Raw genomic sequence first — 20,418 nt, forward strand, 5'->3', positions numbered from 1 at the left:
GTAGAATTTTGAGGAACTTGTACTTTACTTGAGTATCTCATTTTGTTCTACTTTGTACCATCTACCCCACTACAATTCGGAGGTAAATTGTGTACTTTTACAGTTCAGTTGCAGATTTGAATTAATTATGTGAAATATAATCAACACTTGAAGAACACTAGTTACACCTTGAGTAAAATTCAGAAGCTACCCTGCTGCCCCTTTACCAGCTGTGATAAACACATTAACGCATCAATAATAATCTGACGTTTTAATATACTGTATGTTCTAGGGAAAATGTGCCAATCTACATAATGAGTGATTTTACTTTTGGTACTTTAAGTATGTTGATGCTAATACTTTTGTATAATTTTAGTAACTTATTATTAACCTTATTGATCACAGTGAATAAAACATCCACGTTAGACAATAAATATAAAGCAATATGATGTAAATTAAACGGAAAGGCAAGGCGCATTTATTTATATAGCACATTTCAACAGGAGGCAAATCGAAGTGCTTCACAAAAAACAAAATATTGAAAGCATAGTGCAACAGAGACACTTTATTAAAAGACAATTAACTTCATTTGATTTGAACACACAGACATGTTTAAAATACAATTATAAAAGCATGCAGAGGTATTTGCTCTAATTTGAGTTCCGACTTGAATGACAAAAGTAAGAGTTGCAGTGGACCTTGCATTTTTTTTACATTGCAGACATATTACAGTAACAAATTCAGACCTTTTCATAAAATTAATACAATGTATTATACATCTTGAGGGTAGGCCTACTATATACAAAAAAATCAGTGGGGCAAACATGGATTTACAAAATAATTTTAACTGTATGTTTGAAAAACCTCTTGACACATTATGCGGTAACTGCATGTTTTTCCCAAAAACTAAAGCCATTTAACGATCTAAAAGACATAACAACATTTATAACATTCCATGTATGTTTATGGATAGAAATAGCGCTAAAATGTAAAAAGAAAAAACTACAGAGGCCTGTCTTGCACAATATGTGTTTGCATGTTGGCGTGATGATAAGCGCTTCCCCCGCAGCTTACTGATTCAAATCTTGTGGGTTTTGGTTCTCATGAGTATACAGCCATCAACTTTTCACAGATCCAGAATTTTTGCAGTTTACATTGTACATCATTCCAGCTGTTTTCCTTTTCATAGAACTTTATTTCCCCACAATCTTCATCTTTGCCTTCGTGTTTGTTGGGCTCCCCATCGTGCCAATAGCTGAAACCGAACAACAAATAAAGAAAACACAGAGAAATAAGCATGTTGTCAAATTAAAACCTAATTTGCGACAGTAAAAGCTGATGCACACCTGGAAACATTTAGTAACAAATTCAAATAAATACTTAACTGAAGAGCTATTCTTCCTACTATTTATTTTAGAAACTGTACTAATCCTTTAACTTCTTTGAAGGAATTAGTTTGAAAAGTGATTCATGCTTCTGCAACACATAATATGTAAAAATCGAAGATGGTGTTGTAGTATTTCTTCCTCCTTCACCTAATGGAGTGAGTATTAATCTACCAAATAATAATCCTTCAATATAGTAATCCACAATTATAAATCTTTAATTCAAACAGGGGATGTTATGATTAGATGTTATTACATGTTTGACCGCTAGTCGGCAGTACTGGTTAGTAGTCAGCTTACCGTACCAATTAAGGGACCGGAGCAAGACTGCATGAAGACACATGTATGTTAAAAAGAACGTGAGACATTAAACTAAGTTACTTGCTATCAACACGGCCTCATCCTTGGAACACGAACATGACATGGTACCAGGAGTAAACTCGAATGGGCGACATGGATTTAAAACCACCGGAAAGTTTGAAACTGACGGGGAATGTCGACGAGAACTGGCGCACCTTCAAACAGCGGTTTCACCTTTATGTTTCTGCTATGGGACTCGAGGCAAAGCCGGAAGCAAGAAAGGTAGCGCTGCTGCTAACAATAGCAGGGCCACAGGCCATAGAAGTATTTAACACGTTCGTGTTTGACGGTCCTGAAGATAATGTAAAGTTGGATGTAGTGCTTAGCAAGTTTGATACTCACTGTTCTCCGAAGAAGAACGAGACGTACGAGAGGTACGTGTTTCGGTCTCGTACACAGCGCCAGCAAGAGCCCTTCGATAGCTTCCTGACGGACTTGCGGCTAAAGGCGCAGTCCTGCAACTTCGCGGCGCTGACGGATTCCATGGTCCGGGACCAGATTGTATTCGGTGTGGCGGATAATAAGGTCAGAGAGAGGCTACTACGGGAGATGGAGCTGACGCTGGCAGGAGCCATTAAGATCTGCCAGGCCAGTGAGCTGTCCCAAAGGCACGTGAGGACGTTCAGCGAGATGTCTGCAGTCGCCTCGGCGCAGAGCGACAGCGCAGCAGCGGTTGGAGCAGTGTCGTATCAGCGGGGACGGCGCACACAGACCCGGCCTGCACAGCAGGAGGACGTGATGATAAACTGCAAGCGCTGCGGCTCACAGCACAAGCCTAGACAGTGTCCAGCGTTTGGTAAGCAATGCTCTACTTGCCAAGGCAAGAATCATTTTGCTAAACAATGCTTCTCCAAACGGAAAGAGTGGAAGAAAGGAAAAACTGTAAACTTAATAGACGAGCCTGATCTAAGTGACACGTTCTTTGTTGGAATGGTGAATTGTGAAAGTGAACAAATAAATAAACCAGACAATGTAAATGATGTCACTACAGAAGATAAGTGGATAGCTCCTCTAATGATAAATGGGACTGTAGTCACCATGAGATTGGACACTGGTGCAAAAGCAAATCTCATAAGCATGTGTGATGTGAAGGCAATGAAAGATAAGCCACAAATAAAAAGAAAAGAATCTGGACTGAAAGACTACAATGGGCGGCCAATCAAATGTTTGGGCACATGCAGGTTGAGTGTCACAGTTAAAGGAAAAGTGCACCACCTATCCTTCTTTGTTGTGAATGAGGGACGTGAATCACTTCTGGGTGACAGAGCCTGTGAAGAACTGGGGCTTGTGAAAAGAGTGTATCGCATCATCCCAACCATAAACCCAACAAATGACTCTATGGACACAATTGTTCAGAACTTTTCAGAGGTTTTCAAGGGTTTTGGTGTTTTGCCCTTCACATATAAAATACAGTTGAAAGAAGGAGCCCAACCAGTTGTGCATGCAGCACGCAGAGTTCCGGCGCCACTGAAAGACTGCTTAAAGAAAGAACTCGATAGAATGATCATGCTAGGAGTGATCGAAAAGGTTAATGAGCCTACAGACTGGGTCAACTCACTGGTCATCACAAAGAAAAAGAATGGTGAGTTGAGAATATGTATGGACCCTAAAGACTTAAATGAGAGTATAAAGCGTGAACATTATCAAATACCTACACGTGAAGAAATCATCAGTGAAATGTCAGGTGCCAACTACTTCACAAAGCTTGACGCCTCACAAGGCTTCTGGCAGCTGAAACTGGATGAAAGCAGCACCAAGTACTGTACCTTTAATACGCCCTTCGGCAGACACTGCTTTCTCAGGCTGCCTTTTGGAATCAAGTCAGCACCTGAAATATTTCACAGAGCGATGGAGCAGATCATCGAGGGCTTGGATGGAGTTCGAGTCTACATTGATGACATCATCGTATGGGGTTCCACAGCCCAAGAGCACAACGAGAGGCTGAACAGAGTTATGGAACGCATACAAAAGTATGGACTGAAACTCAACAAGAGTAAATGTGAGTTTGGCGTTCAAGAGATCCTCTTCCTGGGAGACAAGCTGTCTGCACGTGGTGTCCAACCAGATAAAGACAAAATACATGCAATACAGAACATGCCAAGGCCCACAGACAAGACAGGGGTGCTACGCATCATGGGGATGGTGAATTTCATAGGTAAATTCATTCCCAATCTGACAGCAAAGACGTCATGCATACGAGAGCTTCTGCACAGGGACTGTGAGTTTAAATGGACAGTGAAACATGAGCATGAGTGGCAAAAACTCAAGGACACACTGAGCACAGCACCTGTGTTGTCATTTTATGACCACACGAAGAGGATAAAAGTGTCTACAGATGCTTCCAAAGATGGTATTGGTGCCGTTCTACTCCAGGCTGAGGGTGAGCACTGGAAACCGGTAGCCTATGCATCTCGGGCTATGACAAAAACTGAATGCCGATACGCTCAGATCGAAAAAGAATGTTTGGGACTGGCGTATGGTTTGGAGCGGTTTCATAGCTGAAACTGATCATCGACCGCTGGTCGCCATCATCAAAAAGAATCTGAATGAAATGTCTCCACGGATTCAGCGGTTAATGATGAAGATGCAAAGGTATGATTTTGAACTGATATATACTCCAGGTAAACACCTAGTCCTTGCTGATGCCCTATCCAGAGCAACTACAGGCGACAGTGTGAGTGCAACAGACGAGGACATACAGTGTCACGTGAACATGGTGTCGGCTACACTGCCTGTGTCTGACACAAAGTCAAGACAAATAGCGGGGGCTACAGCAACGGATGCTGAGCTACAGCATGTCATGCAGAACATGGATGAGGGATGGCCAGCTGGTTCATGTCCACAATTTTACCATGTTAGAGGTGAGCTTAGTACTGTGGATGGTCTGCTGTTGAAAAAGGGCAGGATTGTTATTCCACAGGCTTTGAGAATGGACATGTTGCACAGGATACATGAAGGCCATCTCGGCATCGAAAAGTGTAAAAGGAGGGCGAGAGACACGGTTTTCTGGCCCGGACTGAACAAAGACATTGAAACACTTATAAGTAAATGTGAAACATGCCAGAAACACAGGAACAAGCAGAGCAAAGAGCCTATGGTGTTAGCTGAGGTGCCAACAGCACCATGGCACAAAGTAGGAATGGACTTGTTTCATCTCAGAGGTAAAGACTATTTAGTGATAATGGATTACTACTCAAACTTCCCTGAGATGGCGCTACTAACAAGCTCAACATCAACTTGTGTCATAACACATGCTAAATCTATCTTCGCCAGGCATGGCATCCCACACACCGTGGTGAGCGACAATGGCCCCTGCTTCAGCAGCAAAGAATGGCAGAAGTTTGCAGAGCAATATGATTTCAAGCATGTGACGTCAAGCCCACACTATGCACAGTCAAACGGGCAAGCTGAAAAAGGAGTTCACATTCTCAAGCAACTCCTAAAGAAAGCAGCTGACAGTGACTCGGATCCCTATCTGGCTTTATTGAGCTACAGAGCATCACCTCTTCAGTGCGGCCTGTCACCAGCTGAACTGCTGATGAAGAGGAAGCTACGAACAACTTTGCCGAGTCATCAAAACGACAAATTAAAGCAAAAGAATCACTCAAAGATTGAACATAAGCTACGACAACAGAAAATGATGCAAAAGTCATTCTATGACAGAACAACCAAGCATCTCCCTCCACTGACTACCAACGACACAGTCAGGATTGAGGATGCTGATGGATGGAGTACAAAAGCAACTGTCCTGCAAGAAGTTGCTCCACGATCGTACACAGTGAAAACTGATGATGGACAAATCCTCAGACGCAATCGTCGCAGTCTGTTAAAGACTCCTCAAGGGACTGTTGGTGAGCTCAGTGTAACCTGTGGTGAATCTCAGGTAATTCCCAAACCTGTTATGGACTGTAACACTGACTCTCACACACCTACTCCAAGCGAACCTGAGTTAAGAAGGTCCGCAAGAGAAATCAGAAAGCCTGATAGACTGAACTTATAAACAAAGAAAATTCAATATGCATGTTAAAGATGTTGAACAAAATGTATATTGACTGATGTTGTGAATGTGTTCTAAATGGTCTAGTGTTGGCTTAGATATGAGTTATGCAGTCTGATATAAACTGTTTATACTGCTTATGTGTTGCAGAGTTATGCTGAATGTGAAATGGTTAAAATAACTGATACAGCTAATGTGATAATTCATGTTAATGCATTTTAACTTAGAAAAAGGGGGATGTTATGATTAGATGTTATTACATGTTTGACCGCTAGTCGGCAGTACTGGTTAGTAGTCAGCTTACCGTACCAATTAAGGGACCGGAGCAAGACTGCATGAAGACACATGTATGTTAAAAAGAACGTGAGACATTAAACTAAGTTACTTGCTATCAACACGGCCTCATCCTTGGAACACGAACATGACAGGGGAAAACAGTCATTAATGAACCTTGTCTCCAGTGCAGACCCATCCACCCATCTCCAAGTCCCATTTGACTCTCTGTCAATCAGTCCAATCCATGTGAGCTGCTTGAAGCGCCTCGCAAATTCCTTTTTTTTTTACAGTAAGAGAAGGAAACAATTATACATACAAAAAATATAAACAACCCTCCACCTTGAAGAGGATTGACTTCCCTCATTTGTCTCGGATTTCATGCTCTTACATACCTCTTCATTTTTGCTGTTGATAATTATCAGGTCTGCATCTCTTTGCTGACAGTCATCTCTACTCTCCTGCCAGGACTTTTGAATAGCAGAAATGTAATAGAAACTGTGGTTGAAATACATCCATCCTTGTTGGGAGTAATGATCTAACAGGATAACAAATTTGAAGAAAAAAAAAAAAAGTGAAACAAATGAGAAAATATACAAATACATACATTTCAAAAAACCTTTGTATGATATATTTTTGTTTCCATGTTGCATAGCAGTATTACAAGTCTCATTCTCAATACTTACCAAAAGTACTCAGCTTCCTGTCTGAAAAGGAAGAAAGATATGTCTGTGTTACTGCTGTAAACACATAGGTTAGGGTCTCATACAAAATATTCCATACTGTATATCATATCATTATATATATACATACATATATACCATATATTTGGTAAACACTCTTTTTGTTTTACTTCAAAACAGTTCAGATGGTGAATTTAAATATAAGTCACAGGAGAAACGGGATTAAACTTGATTTAAAAAATGTCAGATCACTCACAGAGAGAAAGACGCAGGGAAATGTTGAGAGCACCTTGCAGGACACACAGGAGTCCGAAGCTAACAACAACCACTCTGAAGAGTTTTGTTTCTGTGCAGAAAACAGACACACACATAAAATAAGATAAGATGTACCTTTATTAATCCTTGTGGGGAAATTCGACATGTAACATTACCACTATTATTAAACAGCCAGGCGTGACATTGGGTTACTTAAACCATCTTTTTCTCTGTATAATGTTCATTGTCTCTGGATTAAATAAATTAAAAATAACTTCATATTTATTTTGTAGCCTATTTACGGAATTTCTTTTTAAGCAAAACTCTACTTGATTCTGACAAAAACAAACAGACACAGAAATACTCTATGATACTGTCAGACACCCTCAAAGTTACTTACTCCTGGACAAAGCATCGGGGATATCTTCATAGTCTAAAGTCATCTCTGCCTTACAATACAAACTCCAAAAATATTTGACCCTCCAAGTATGACAAATGAGTGAAACACTGCTTCCTGAGAGCTGCAGCGAGGATTCTTTATCTTGATTAAACTTCTCAACTATACATAATTATAACCACTTCCTCATTTCTTGAAAACTCAACACTGTTTCCACCATAGATTCGTTTCAATTTAAAAATAAATAGGTCATCAGGAAGCATAAACACCCATTCATTGTTTTACAGGCTTTGAAACAACACTTAACTGTAGTTTATTTAAAAAAAAAGCTAAATGTGACTGTTTTGAAGTATTACAATTCCTTTCTTCATGTTCACCAAACTTTTGGTGAGTACATCATTTCGGTATGCTGGGGAATTGTAAACAGGTTACTTCTGTAGTAACGTTGGGCATTTAAACATTGACTTGCTTTTAGAGCCAGCATAAAGTTGCTGTTTAAAACTTCATACTAATAATAACATTAATCAACATTTGATTAATACACCAAGTATTAATGTGTGAAATTCTGAGGAAATATCTTTTACTAATAAAAGGGAGTTTTAAAGTGATTGACTTTAATAATTGCTTTAACGTAAACAGCCTAGTCCAAACACATACTACTAAAATAAATTAAAATGAATAAAACGTAAAGGAAGCAAAATATGGGAAAATGTACAAGTGGTCAGTACAAAAGAAAATGTTGGCTAACAATGACATATTCTTCTTAAACATATTTGTACAAATGAACTTGACACTAAGATATTGATTTTGTCAATGCTTTCGACATTGTTTTAACTTTTCATTTTGAATTGTATCTCCAAATGGTTTGACAAGGATTTCTCACTTACCAGGCACTGCAGCAGGCTCCTTGAAGTCTTCAACAAAGCAGCGGGTTGCTGCATTCCTTGCTGAAACATCTTCAAAGTTTTTGTACACCATGGAGATCTCAGGTTCTTCTTCAAGGGAAACCATCTCATCAGTTTAGCCTCTGCAGAGTACTGATGGTGTTTGTCAAAATGCCTTCTTTAAAGTGATCTTCCTGTATTTAATGATTCTCTCAGCATACACCTCACTCTTTCTCTCTTTTTCATTTGCCCTGACTTTTCAGGTCCCTGGGCAAAGTTTCTGTTAAGGGGCCCCTCCTGTGTGACCTTTGAGCCATGTTAACAATTTGCCAAACAGTCACACCAAATTTAGAGATGGTGCCCAAATGTGAACCAGCTTTAGTGATTCCACTGCAGTGGCGCCGACACTCATTCCCATTTCGAACTAACAATCTGTTGGGCTGGAACCAATAACCGCATACGTCGGAGGCTTACGTCGGAGGCTTACGTCGGAGGCTTACGTCGGAGGCTTACGTCGAAATATAATAGTTAATAATGGGGATGGCAAAGAGTAGAGAGTTGCATAGCCGTGGGAAGATGATTTGGGTTGGGGGTGCTGAAGACTGAGAGGTGTTCCGATAGGCTAAATAAAAGACAGGCATACGTGTGCGCAATATTTAAACACCACACGATGTATTTCATTGTAAACCAGATAGGCTACTGTGATGTGAACACTAAAACAAAAGGCTACTTATTTCAATAAAAAAATGTTTACAGCTTTAAAGACGGTATTGTAAATGAGCGACTTCCGAAAAAACATTAAACCAAACAAGCATCAACAGAAACCTGCAGTGTTCTCAGGGGCAGGGAAGAATGCACAATATGTCTATTAGTATCTGTTGAGCTGTGGTGCACTACTGTTGCACAGATAACGTTGCATTCGGAGGAAAAGCATACACGGAGAGTGAATTATCTTTAGCCGTACTTGGCGTATTTATTCGGTGTGCTCTGACACATCAGTCTCACGGTCAGAGCTACTACGGCATCAACTACTACTGAACAAGCATTTAGTTCAACCTTTTATAGGCTGTACCTTAGAATCGCACACAACTGAGAACAGTTATTATATCTCAACAATCTCAACTGACATGAAAAACAAAAAAGTCAGCGCCGAACTATTTACAGTACACTGCTCGGCGGCAGCTGAGCTGATCAAATCAAGCGCTTACCGTTGGGCCTTTCACAGTACTACTCCAAACACGGACTGACGCTCAGGCGTCATGGAAATAAAATCTCTCATGAGCGCATTCATGTCCACATCGTCCATAATGTCTTTGTGGACATTCATCAATGAAAGATGCGTCAGCCTCTTCTGTGTCATTGTGGACCTTAACCAAGTCTTTAACCTTCTCAAAGTGGAGAACGATCGTTCCGATGAGGCCACTGATATTGGCAGAGCCAGACATAACTGGATGACTTTCTCAACCTCAGAAAAGAGAGCTCTCGTCTGTGGATGGAGATTACAAAGACGTGCTGCTACATCTTTAACTGTGGTGCACCGAGACTCCTTGGTGACAGTGTTCAGCATTTTAAGCTGGAGATCAAGGCGGCAGTTGTCCAGCTCCATAGGAAGCTGAAGGCTGTCCAAGTCCACTGTTTCTCCCTGTGCTGCTGCTATAACTGCCCTCTCTCTTTTCCCCGCTAGCGTCAAAGTCTCTTGGTCGAACCTTCTTTGAAGCTCCCCTGAAACTAGATCGACAGCCTCATAGAATTCCCGTTTCCAAGAGGCTGTTGGTGCGCTGCGAGTGAGTGCTTCTGGCTCTGCAGTTTGCCTAAATCGTGCCGGGGTTCTGCTCTCTCTCGTTTCTGGCATTTTGAGATCCATTCTTGAGGAATGTTCTTCCACCTTCTGAAACATCTGCACAACATTTGGGTCGTCTCGAAGGGCCGCAATGCTGTTTTTCAGTACATTTGCGCACTCAAGTGTGCCAAGCGCACTCATTGTGGAGCTCTGCAGCTTCCGTGCCACAGCCTTACACGGTTCAAACAGTGCCTGGCAACAGAGCAGGCCGAAGAGAGTTCTGCCTTTACGGGCTTGCTTCCACAGCCCGACAATCTTTGCTCTGCTGTCACCTCTTGTGGTTTTGTCATCTTTCAACAACGTTAGTGTGGCCAGCAGAGTGTTGTAAGATGAACATATGCGCCTGATGGCTGTGGCCCGCACACACCACCTGGTTGGGCACAGGCCTAGGATGTTAACTGCAACCTCGTCGCAACTACTGAAAAGCGATTCATAAAGCTGTTTACGCTTTGACGACTCTCGTATCACACCAGCAACACCCCGCACAAAGTTTAATGTATCGGCCACTAGGCCAACTTCGCAGGCGACTTCTTGGAGAACTAAATCAAGTGCGTGGTTGTTGCAGTGAACGTACATGGACAGAGGGCACAGTTCTTTCAGACGGGCCTGGACTCCTGAGAAACAGCCGGACATATTACTAGCGCCATCAAAACAATAAGCAATAAGTCTTTCAATCGGAATGTTCAGTCTCAAAAACACATCCTTGATGCAAGAAAATAAAGTTTGTCCGGTAGAGTCAGGAGCATTATAAAAACCCAAAAACAAGCAATGCGCCTCCAGGCTGCTGTCAACAAACTGCAAACAACATGAGAACTGTTCTGTGGTGCTAATGTCAGTAGTGCCATCAGCAACTAGTCCATAAAACATGGATTCGGAAGAATTGGCGACAATGTTCCTCTGAATTGCATGCGCGAACTGTTGAATGATCTCGTTCTGTATGGTGTTTGACATCCAATTGTCTCGTCTCATAATCCACTCTCTTTCCTTCGGAAGATCATATGTTCGCTCCAGCATGTATCCAAACAGTATACCATCACGTGTAGTGTCTCCCCTGAACGGAATACCTTTGCTGCCCAAAAAACGAATACTTCTGAACAGTAGTTCCAAAACATGACGAGCAGTCGCCTGTTGTTTGCAAACCGCATCAGATAAGAGAGCGTTAATCGGTGTGCCTTCCAGTGCAGCAAGTCTCTGAATGGAGTCTGTGTGCAGTTTAGATTTTTCATGTTCGTTGAATTTTGAGGTAGCCTTACGCCAGTTTCCGAAACCACCCGACAGAAATGGGTTGTCTGCACGAACACTATCAGCATTGATCAGTCTTTTTTCTTTGGCTCTCAGGCAAGCAAAACACAAGACACGATCTATCTCTGGAACATAATGTAGCCACTTCCACCTGTTAAACCAGGATGGTGAAAATGTACGACTGTACGTTTCATTCCCACAACGTCAACCAGGAAAATTAAAGTTCAACGGTTGGAAAGGCTCAGTGGGTACACATCCACTGTCAGTGGCAGCAGCATTGTGCAGAGACGTGGCGGGCTTTGGAGGGCCGTTATTACCGTCATCATTTGTGTCAGTGATCTCTGCATCTTCTGAAACGGAGGATGAACTGCTGCTGCTAGCTGGATTTGTTTCCGTTTCTCCAATCTGGAGACACTCTGGTGGTGTAGACCTACTGGTTTTAGACACTGGTATTGGTAATCCACTGAAAAAATCTGAAATTCGTTTCTGTGCCATTTTAACGTTCAGGCTGCCATTTTAGCTTAAACAATCCCGTGGCTACTTCATATGACATCTGATATAACCAGAATGCACAGCGCTATCGAAAACGTTTTGAAGATTATTTTTGTAATAATTAAGAAACTGTATTAAACCATATTACACAACATAATTTTAAATTTTAGACATTTTATGCATTTAATAGTTTATGTATTTTATCGTTAGTTTTTTTTTGTCAACTGGCGGGGGCTGCTACGATATTCCAACTGTCGGGACCAGACCTCCAGCAGGGGGTGCTGCAGCACCCCCAGCACCCCTACTTCCCACGGCTATGGAGAGTTGTTACAGAAGCAGCCACGAAGAGATTCCAAAGTGACTTGAGCGCGGCCATGCACATACATACATTATACGTCTTGCAACATTAACCAGACATATGCATATGATAAAAAATGCTATTTATTTGTTAACCATACTTTTGATGACCACCGTTTCGCTTTCATTGCCCGTTTTGAAGAGCAGCACACTCTTTGGGAACCGTTGTGTTGCAATGGGGCGCTAAGTAACGGCTTGGTTGGCTTTTGCCTCTGATTCGCTTTAAGGGGAAGGGTACCATGGCATTTGAGTTTTTATGGTGATGACACACAGCTGTGCCGCTCTTTAAGTAACCAATATGTAAGATGCAACCTAAAACCCTTAAAACCAGTCATCACTCCTGTTCATACTGTATTGGCTGTTTCTTCCTCTATTGCATGCTATGTACGAGATGGGAAGCAAAACTGCAACTTCACTTTTTTTGTGAAGCAAAACAGTGATTCTTTGAAGAGTATCAGTGTAGCTAAAAGGATGTTGGAAGATGAAACTACTGTAGCCTCTTTTTAACTTTGGTGTTGACTTCCCCCATCACTCAGTTAAAACACCCCATCAGAAAGCATGTTTTAATCGTCCGTTTGAAAAGAACGAACTTGTTTGAATGCACATTTGGGAAGGTGTGAATATTTCAAAGACAGATTATTCTTTATACTGTGACGTCTTTTCTGTGTCCCTTTCTGTCATTCAACTTGAACTTTTTGTTTTTAAACGTTTTTGGGGGGGATGCATAGCCAAGCATAATCATTTACAAGACATGTTTTTAAAGTCTTGTTTTTTGGAAATGTATTAAGAGTAAAAGGTGAATAAAAACATTGATATTTTGTTAAATTAAATGGGAATCTTTTCAGAAAATCTTAACCCCTGACTAATTAACCTATTTACTTATTTAGTTAAATTGATTCATAATAAATGAATGGAGAAGGTATTTTCACTTAATAATTTGCTTCAGTTTCAGGGTCCTGCTCTTGTGCATGCTGGCTCACTGTCAGGCTGTCATGGTTTTCAAGGAGGCTTGACAAATACAAGCCATTGTTAAAGCTACGATGGTAAATGTATTTTAGTAACATTTTGTTTATATTTGTTTAAATACTCTTGACAACCTTACAGCAATCATCAAATCTTTTGCCCTGTAAAAATAGAACATAATCTAATATATGTTGCTGTTACAGGATCTACCTCAATGGAAAGGGTTTTTGACATCCCCCTCAGGAGGATAAATCCTGAGGGGGGATGTTAAATAAAATTGCACACAAGAAGAGCTAACTGTGATTGTCCAAGGACATACAGTATTTTTTAATATTACAGTCTTCCTTAAAATACACCTAACCCAAAATGACTAAGATCTGGAACATACAGCTCTAACAGCCAGTGGTGAGAGAAGTAGGCCTACTTGGATCCTGTACCTAAGTAGAAGTAGAAGTAACACAGTGTAGGAATACACTGTTACAAGTAAAAGTCCTGCATTCAAAATGTTACTCAAGTAAAAGTAGAAAAGTATTAGCATCAAAATAAACTTAAAGTATCAAAAGTAAAAGTACTCATTATGCAGATTAGTCCACTTCCGAATAATATATATGTTTTATTATGATTATTGATGCCTTAAAGTGGTCTCAAAGCTTGTAAAGGTGTAGCTAGTTTTAATAACTTCTTATACATCAGGGGAGCTCGTGAATTTACTCCCGGTTTAACTAAAGTCTGATTTAAGTTTTGATTATATTTCACTTCATTAATCCAAATCTGCAAAGTAACTAAAGGTGTTAAATACATTTAGTTGAGTAAAAGTACACGATTTACCTCTGAGTTGTATTAGAGTAGAAGTACACAGCAACATAACATGAAAGCACTCAAGTAAAGTAAAAGTATCTAAAATGTTTACTTAAGTATAGTACTTGAGTAAATGTACTAAGTTACTTCCCACCTTTGCAGCAGTATAATGATAAAAACAATATATTAAAATTCACTCAATGCATGATGTAAACAACAGACACGTATTTAGCAATGAATCAAGGCTTGCTTAGTAATTTCATTATTCTTTGAGCCAAAGCAGTGAATCTAATTGGAAATTTGTTTTTTTATGTTTAAAAGTAACCTTTTCTTCAGTGCAATCACAACCATGTTTTTACTATAAACTGGCAAATCAAAAATGCTGCTTACAGTTGACAGTAATGTGTCCATAATGCTTTGATGGTCCAGACATTTCGTAAAGCCTGGTGAGTTTAGATGCAGAGTTATGGATGGACTATCTTTTCACAGGTCCAGAAGACTTTAACGTTACAGTTTTCATCATTCCAGTGATTTCCCACATCATACTGCTTTGTATCCCCACAGTTTTCCGATGTTTTACCATTAGGCTCGTTTGGACCCCAATATCTAAAATGATAGAAAACAAATAAACTTTAAATCAGTGAACACAAACCAGAAAGCACAAGGCAGTGATTTAATTTGAATTTGAAATTTAAAATGAAATATGTAAACCTCTCCGTCATTGGAGTCCCATCAACCCATTTCCATGTCCCCTCAGTCTCCAAATCAGTCAGACCAATCCACATTGTCTTCTTAAATTGGCTTAGGAAATTCTTAAAAAAAGAGAGACACACAAACATCAACAACATTTATTAACCTGTTTCTAATTAGTCTCCACCTCATTGACTTTTGTTTGAGTTGGCTCTGAATAATTCAACCACCCTTGGCGGACCTAGTTTGTGCCGCAAAAAGTAGAAAATTGTTATGGTTGAATATTCCTGTGAAGGATTCTGTTTCTTCTATTGACCCAAACCCAGATGGGAAAAGGAAGAGTGGCGGTGAGTTGATGTGTTTGTGAAGTGTATATGCATGCATTTTTTGAAAAACACATTTATATACAGACAGAAAACTCCCCCCCCTTCCCAAACACACACACACACACACACACACACACACACACACACACACACACACACACACACACACACACACACACACACACACACACACACACACACACACACACACACACACACACACACACACACACACACACACACACCTGTTCTTCTTGGCTGTTGATAATCACCAGATCCGCACCTTTTTGAAGACAGTCATCCCTACTCTCTTGCCAGTTTTTCTCAATAGAGGAAAAATGATAGGCACTATCATTGAAATACAACCAACCTTGTAAAGAATAGTGAAAAATAGAAAGAACTGTAACACCTTAATATATACATTGACAGATGGTTAAAAAGAAAGTACCAAGGTGATATCTACCGTAGGACAAATCTGAATGATTTCTCTTTGATTCAAAGGCCCACAGCCTGAACAATTCATTACATTATCATACTTACCACAGTCTGTCTGAGTTGTCGTCAGATTGTGTCTTTCCTCAGCCAGATTTTTGTTAGTTGTCACCATATCTGTAACAGAATTCCTGTTGTGATGTTTGTTTCCTTTTAATACTGTATCATAAGCTTTTAGGGAACTTTGCTGAGAGCTGTTATCATTATTTTCTAAAGAATCAGGTAGTAGTTTGTTTTGTAAAGTTTGTTTAAATTTGTCATGAAAAAATGATTGTATTCCCTCTTACAGCTACAAAAGAGCAGAGGTGTTCTTGATGAAACATCTGCAATGATTTCCCAGTAGGGTCTATGAGCAAAGACGCACCATTTATACATTTCCTGACCACTCGGGGTTGTTCAAATCATGTTTTCTTTGTCACTTCAGTGTTCTGTCATTTTCTTTATCCACCCTCCATTTTTTTTTTTTTAAGTTACAAACAACATTTGAGCACAAATAAACATATGATTTAGTTTTAAAACTACATGTCTGAGCTGGCGTTGTTGAAAATAAAGCACACATTATAGTTCAGTAAAATGTTCTTCTTTTTAAACAAGCGAGCGCTTTGAAAGGGAGATAATAATAATTCATTTGATTTATTTAGCGCCTTTCCAGGTGCTCAAGGCACTTTACAATTACATATTATCGTGTTAGGTGAAGTGTCTTGCCCAAGGACACAACTGCATACAGTGACGGTCGAGGCAGGGTTTGAACCGGTGTTCCCAAGTTCCCCTGATCTGTTGATCGACTGGTTTCTGCTACTGGCCTCGAGATCTAACACTGAATTCCCATTGTATGTTATGTTAATCTATCAATGATAATGTATGGCTCTTTGTTTCCTTTTCTTAATTCAACACCATGTGATGTTTTCAGGAAACAGCCCTGTTGAATGGACCAGATTGGTATTACGGTAAATTGTATGTTTAGTTCGGTTAACTATATTTTTCTGGTAAAAACATATGTTGTGTTCCCTTTTACAGCATTTACAAAAAGAGCCAAGGCGTTGTCAACAACATCTGTATCATTTCCTCTTCTGAAATGTGCAAGATAAGCCAGAATTTATATTTAAGACTTAAAAAAAAGGAACTAACATTATCAGCAGATTCTTAAGAGCCTAGAGTGTTGACGTGTCTTCAAGGATATGGTGTTGTGATGCAGAGAAATCTACGGAAATTAGCATGCTAGCTGATTAGCCACTGCCCGTCAGTTAGCATGCTTACTGATATGCATGTTCCTTGATGTTCTGACTGTGTAGCTTTACGGTTTATTGCACCTTGTGTAGGCTGCTTTGGATAAAAGCCTCAGATAAATTAAATATAAAATATTATTACCTAATTGGAGATTTAGAACCGATTAACTATATACCCCTTTAAATCAAACCCCTGCTTATTGGAGTAGTTTGATCTCAATACTTACCGAGGATGATTCTCTTCAAGTCGTCTCTCTCTTCAGTCAGGGAGTTTTGCTCTGAAACTTATTTTTCAATTTAAGTGGTGATAGAAGTTACCAACAACATTTGATTGTGCACAAATAAAGATATGATTCAGTTTGAAGACGACATGTCTGAGCTGGCTTTGTTGAAAATAAAGCACTAATTATAGTTAATACACTTTCTTTTTTTTTTAAACAAGCAAGTACATGCTTTGAAAGGGATATTGTTTCATTCCTTTCCCTGATTGATATGGTAAGACTTTATTTATTGTATTTATTACATTTTCATATTGTATGTATTCCCTGATGTGACACATTTCTTAACAGCAAATAGGGCAACTAGAGTTTGATACTCAAACAAGGTTGTTAACTATTTGCACCAGAAGTGAGAGGCACAGATTAAGAAGACTTAAAAAGAGCACCATGCAGAGAAATAATGAGAGCAGCTTGGACAAAATACAGGAGTCCAAAGCCAAAGTGTCTATTTCCCTTTAACAATTGACTTTATCATTGTACCTACCATAGTTCTTCAGAGTTCTCTTCAGCTCATCTCTCTCCTCAGTCAGGTTTCTGCTACTGGCCTCCAGATCTAACACAGCATTCCCATTGTATATTATGTTAATCAATCAATGATAATGTATTGATCTTGTTTCTTTTTCTTAATCGTGTGTTCCCTCTTACAGCCTTTACACAAGAGCCAAAGTCTCATCAACAGCAGCTGTATAATTTCCTCTTCTAAAAATGTGTAAAATATGCCAGGATTTCTATTTAAAACTTTAAAAGTCAGTATGCTAACTGATCTGCATGTTTCTTGATGTTCTGAGTTTGAATCTTTACGGTTTATTGCACTTAATTTAAGTTGCTTTGGATAAAAACCTCATATCGTAATGTAGGGTGATAATTTGTACTGTATACCCCTACACAACAAAACCCTGATTATTGGAGTATGTCATCATAACACTTACCAAAGTTGATTCTCTTTAACTCGTCTCTTTCTTCAGTCAGGGAGTTTTGCTGTGAAACTGTCATTTCAGTGGAGATGATGGATGAAGTTTGATATACATTTTAGGGTAATATTGTTCACCCTAATGCACAGTGATATATTTCTCGAAAGAATTGAGAGCAAGTGATCGTCATATTTTGTAAGAGAATTATTTAAACAAGGACATTAACCATTCGCACCATCTGGCTACAGAAGTGAGAGGCACAAATTAAGAAGACTTACAGAGAGTGAGACGCAGGGAAATGTTGAGAGCAGCTTGTAGGATACACAGGAGTCCAAAACTCACAACAACCATTCTGAACATTTTCATTCCTGTGTGTAAAACAGCAGATCAAACCTTTTACTTAACAAATTACATTAAAGTACATTCTGTGAGGTATATAAAATGTCCAACCATGTACAGGTTATTTCTGCAGTAATGTTGGGCATTTAAACATGGGGTTAACGGAAAATGACTTGCTTTTGGCGCCAGCCTACAAGTGGCTGTAAAATAACTTTATATTGACATTAATCAACATTTCATTTATGAACCACCTATTAATATGTGGAATTTGAAGAAACGTATACAGTATAATTATTAAAAGTGACCATACTTTGTTGACTTCAATATTTCATATAAAAGAAACATTGCACTAAGTAAAGCAAAAAACAAACAAAAAAAACAGCGGTTTACACAAAAATAAGGATTTTAGATAAAAGTTACATTTGGTATTCATATCACTATTACAAATGCACTTGGTAGAGGATTTATTAAAAATCCAAATACTTTGTATGAAGTTAAGGTTTGAAATGTAATCTAAAGACAAGCTGTGATTTAAAAAATGTTGTTCATGTTTTATTTAGTTAATATTGAACCTCTGAATTGTTGGACTAGGCTTTCTGACTTACCAGGCGCTGCAGCCGGCATCTTGAATTCTTCACCAGATGGACGGGATGCAGCATTCCTGGCTGAAACATAATGGAAGTTTTCATATACCATGGAGGGCTCAAGTTCTTCTTCAAGGGAAACCATCTCATCAGTTTAGCCTCCGCAGAGTGCTGATGGTGTTTGTCAAAGTGCCGCCTTAAATCCTTTCTCTTTCACACTCTCTTCTTCCTCATTTTTAAATAATTTGCCTCTGTTCCTGAACTCACAACTTTCTACTTTGACTGTTGTTCCTGTAACCTTTGCAGATCCTTGGGTACCTTGGGTAACAGCAGCATCATATGAGTTTCTCAAATTTTATCACAAAAAAACAAAGTTGGGAAACAATGTAAGACATTTCAACACCATACACAACCCCATTTAAAGTCAATGTAGGTTTATCCTGTACAGTGTTTAGGTGTTTAAATGCTGCATGGAAAGGTAGACATTTGAACCCATTTAAACAAGGTTACAGTTAGTAACAAAGGAGTATTGCTGTTACATGCACGTATGGTTGCTGTATTTTGTGGTATATATATGATTTAATTTGTATTTCAAATATTGTTATTTTACTTTGAAAGCTACCGTATATATCATTTAACTACACTGTACATGTGAAATACCAACTAAGGGCCAAGAAATGAATATTACTAACACCTATAAACTGTCTGTACATCACATCAGTTTCATGCTCATAATTGAACTGGATGTTAAACGTCATCGTCGCTTGCCAGTAAGCCAAGCTGAACATGTTTCTTTCAGAGCAGCCACCCTTAGGGTTGGTGACACTCTCGGGCGCTGTGAAATGTTAACACTTCAGTGTGAACTTGATGTCCATCTCTAAACATAAACTAGCTCTTTTAAAATGATAGTTCTGTCTTTTAAACCTTGACAGTGGCATCCCTGAGGACGAGAACAAAAATAATTTAAGGGGCCCTTCATGCTGACCTGTAAACATTGACACTTGCTTTAATTTGAGGGTCAGGCAGGCTCTTTGTGAGGGCAACTATAGAGTTTCTAAGGAGGGACTCTGATTAAAAAAAAGTCATTTTGACATAAGGGGGACCCTTATCAAAAAACACAATTTTTACATAAGGGGGGACCCTTATCAAAAAAGATATTTTTTAGATAAGTAGGGACCCTTGCAAAAAAATGTATTTCGCTCATCTAAAAAGTAGTTTTTTACATAACGGCTGACACTTATCAATAAATATCATTTTTACCTGAGGGGGGACCCTTTTCAAAAAATGTATTCCCCTCAATCTAAAAAAGAAATTCTAACATAAGGGAGGACCCTTATCAATGAACATAATTCATACTTAAGTGGGGGGCCCTTATCAACAAATATTATTTTTACATAAGGCCCTTATCTGATTTTGACATAAGGGGGGACCCTTATCAAAATATTTGATTTCGACATAAGGGGGGACCCTTATCAAAAAATGAGATTTTTACATAAGGGGGGACCCTTATCAAAATATTTGATTTCGACATAAGGGGGGACCCTTATCAATAAATCTGATTTCGACATAAGGGGGGACCCTTATCAATAAATCTGATTTCGACATAAGGGGGGACCCTTATCAAAATATTTGATTTCGACATAAGGGGGGACCCTTATCAAAAATAT

General features: G+C 39.3%; 2 protein-coding genes across 3 annotated transcripts in view; both read right to left on the minus strand.

The window, feature by feature from the left end:
• Positions 1-523: 523 nt before the first annotated feature.
• Positions 524-8,523, minus strand: LOC134864409 (CD209 antigen-like protein A). 2 transcript variants are annotated; one of them, XM_063883345.1, is made up of 6 exons: positions 8,217-8,523; positions 6,934-7,023; positions 6,681-6,701; positions 6,390-6,532; positions 6,172-6,272; positions 524-1,234 (listed from the first exon to the last, which is right to left on the minus strand). In XM_063883345.1, exons 1-6 carry the CDS (start codon positions 8,338-8,340, stop codon positions 1,081-1,083), a joined length of 633 nt encoding a protein of 210 aa, XP_063739415.1. In that variant the 5' UTR covers positions 8,341-8,523; the 3' UTR covers positions 524-1,080. The 2 variants fall into 2 exon arrangements, with proteins under 2 accessions (XP_063739415.1, XP_063739416.1); XM_063883346.1 differs by lacking the exon at positions 8,217-8,523 and adding an exon at positions 7,333-7,987 and having other exon boundaries at positions 525-1,234.
• Positions 8,524-13,405: 4,882 nt separating this feature from the next.
• The window catches only part of LOC134864422 (CD209 antigen-like), a 16,725-nt gene continuing 9,712 nt past the window's right edge, over positions 13,406-20,418 (minus strand). Inside the window, exons 7-15 of the mRNA XM_063883366.1 lie at positions 18,773-18,907; positions 18,107-18,196; positions 17,847-17,903; positions 17,402-17,470; positions 16,867-16,923; positions 15,462-15,530; positions 15,167-15,291; positions 14,617-14,717; positions 13,406-14,511 (exon numbers count right to left, since the gene is read on the minus strand). Coding sequence (XP_063739436.1) covers positions 14,370-14,511; positions 14,617-14,717; positions 15,167-15,291; positions 15,462-15,530; positions 16,867-16,923; positions 17,402-17,470; positions 17,847-17,903; positions 18,107-18,196; positions 18,773-18,907 — 845 coding nt within the window. The 3' untranslated portion in view covers positions 13,406-14,369. The remainder of the gene's footprint in view (positions 14,512-14,616; positions 14,718-15,166; positions 15,292-15,461; positions 15,531-16,866; positions 16,924-17,401; positions 17,471-17,846; positions 17,904-18,106; positions 18,197-18,772; positions 18,908-20,418) is intronic.

Source organism: Eleginops maclovinus, chromosome 5, assembly GCF_036324505.1.
Source record: "Eleginops maclovinus isolate JMC-PN-2008 ecotype Puerto Natales chromosome 5, JC_Emac_rtc_rv5, whole genome shotgun sequence".
NCBI lineage: Eukaryota > Metazoa > Chordata > Actinopteri > Perciformes > Eleginopidae > Eleginops > Eleginops maclovinus.

Bases quoted from the DNA above. Each gene is read 5' to 3' on its own strand.
- LOC134864409 (XM_063883345.1), bottom strand. From the start codon at position 8,340: ATGGTTTCCCTTGAAGAAGAACCTGAGATCTCCATGGTGTACAAAAAC. The intron at 6,702-6,933 runs GTGAGTGATCTG...CTTCCTTTTCAG, and splicing joins TTCCCTGCGTCTTTCTCTCT to ACAGGAAGCTGAGTACTTTT. The intron at 6,533-6,680 runs GTAAGTATTGAG...TTATCCTGTTAG, and splicing joins CAGGAAGCTGAGTACTTTTG to ATCATTACTCCCAACAAGGA.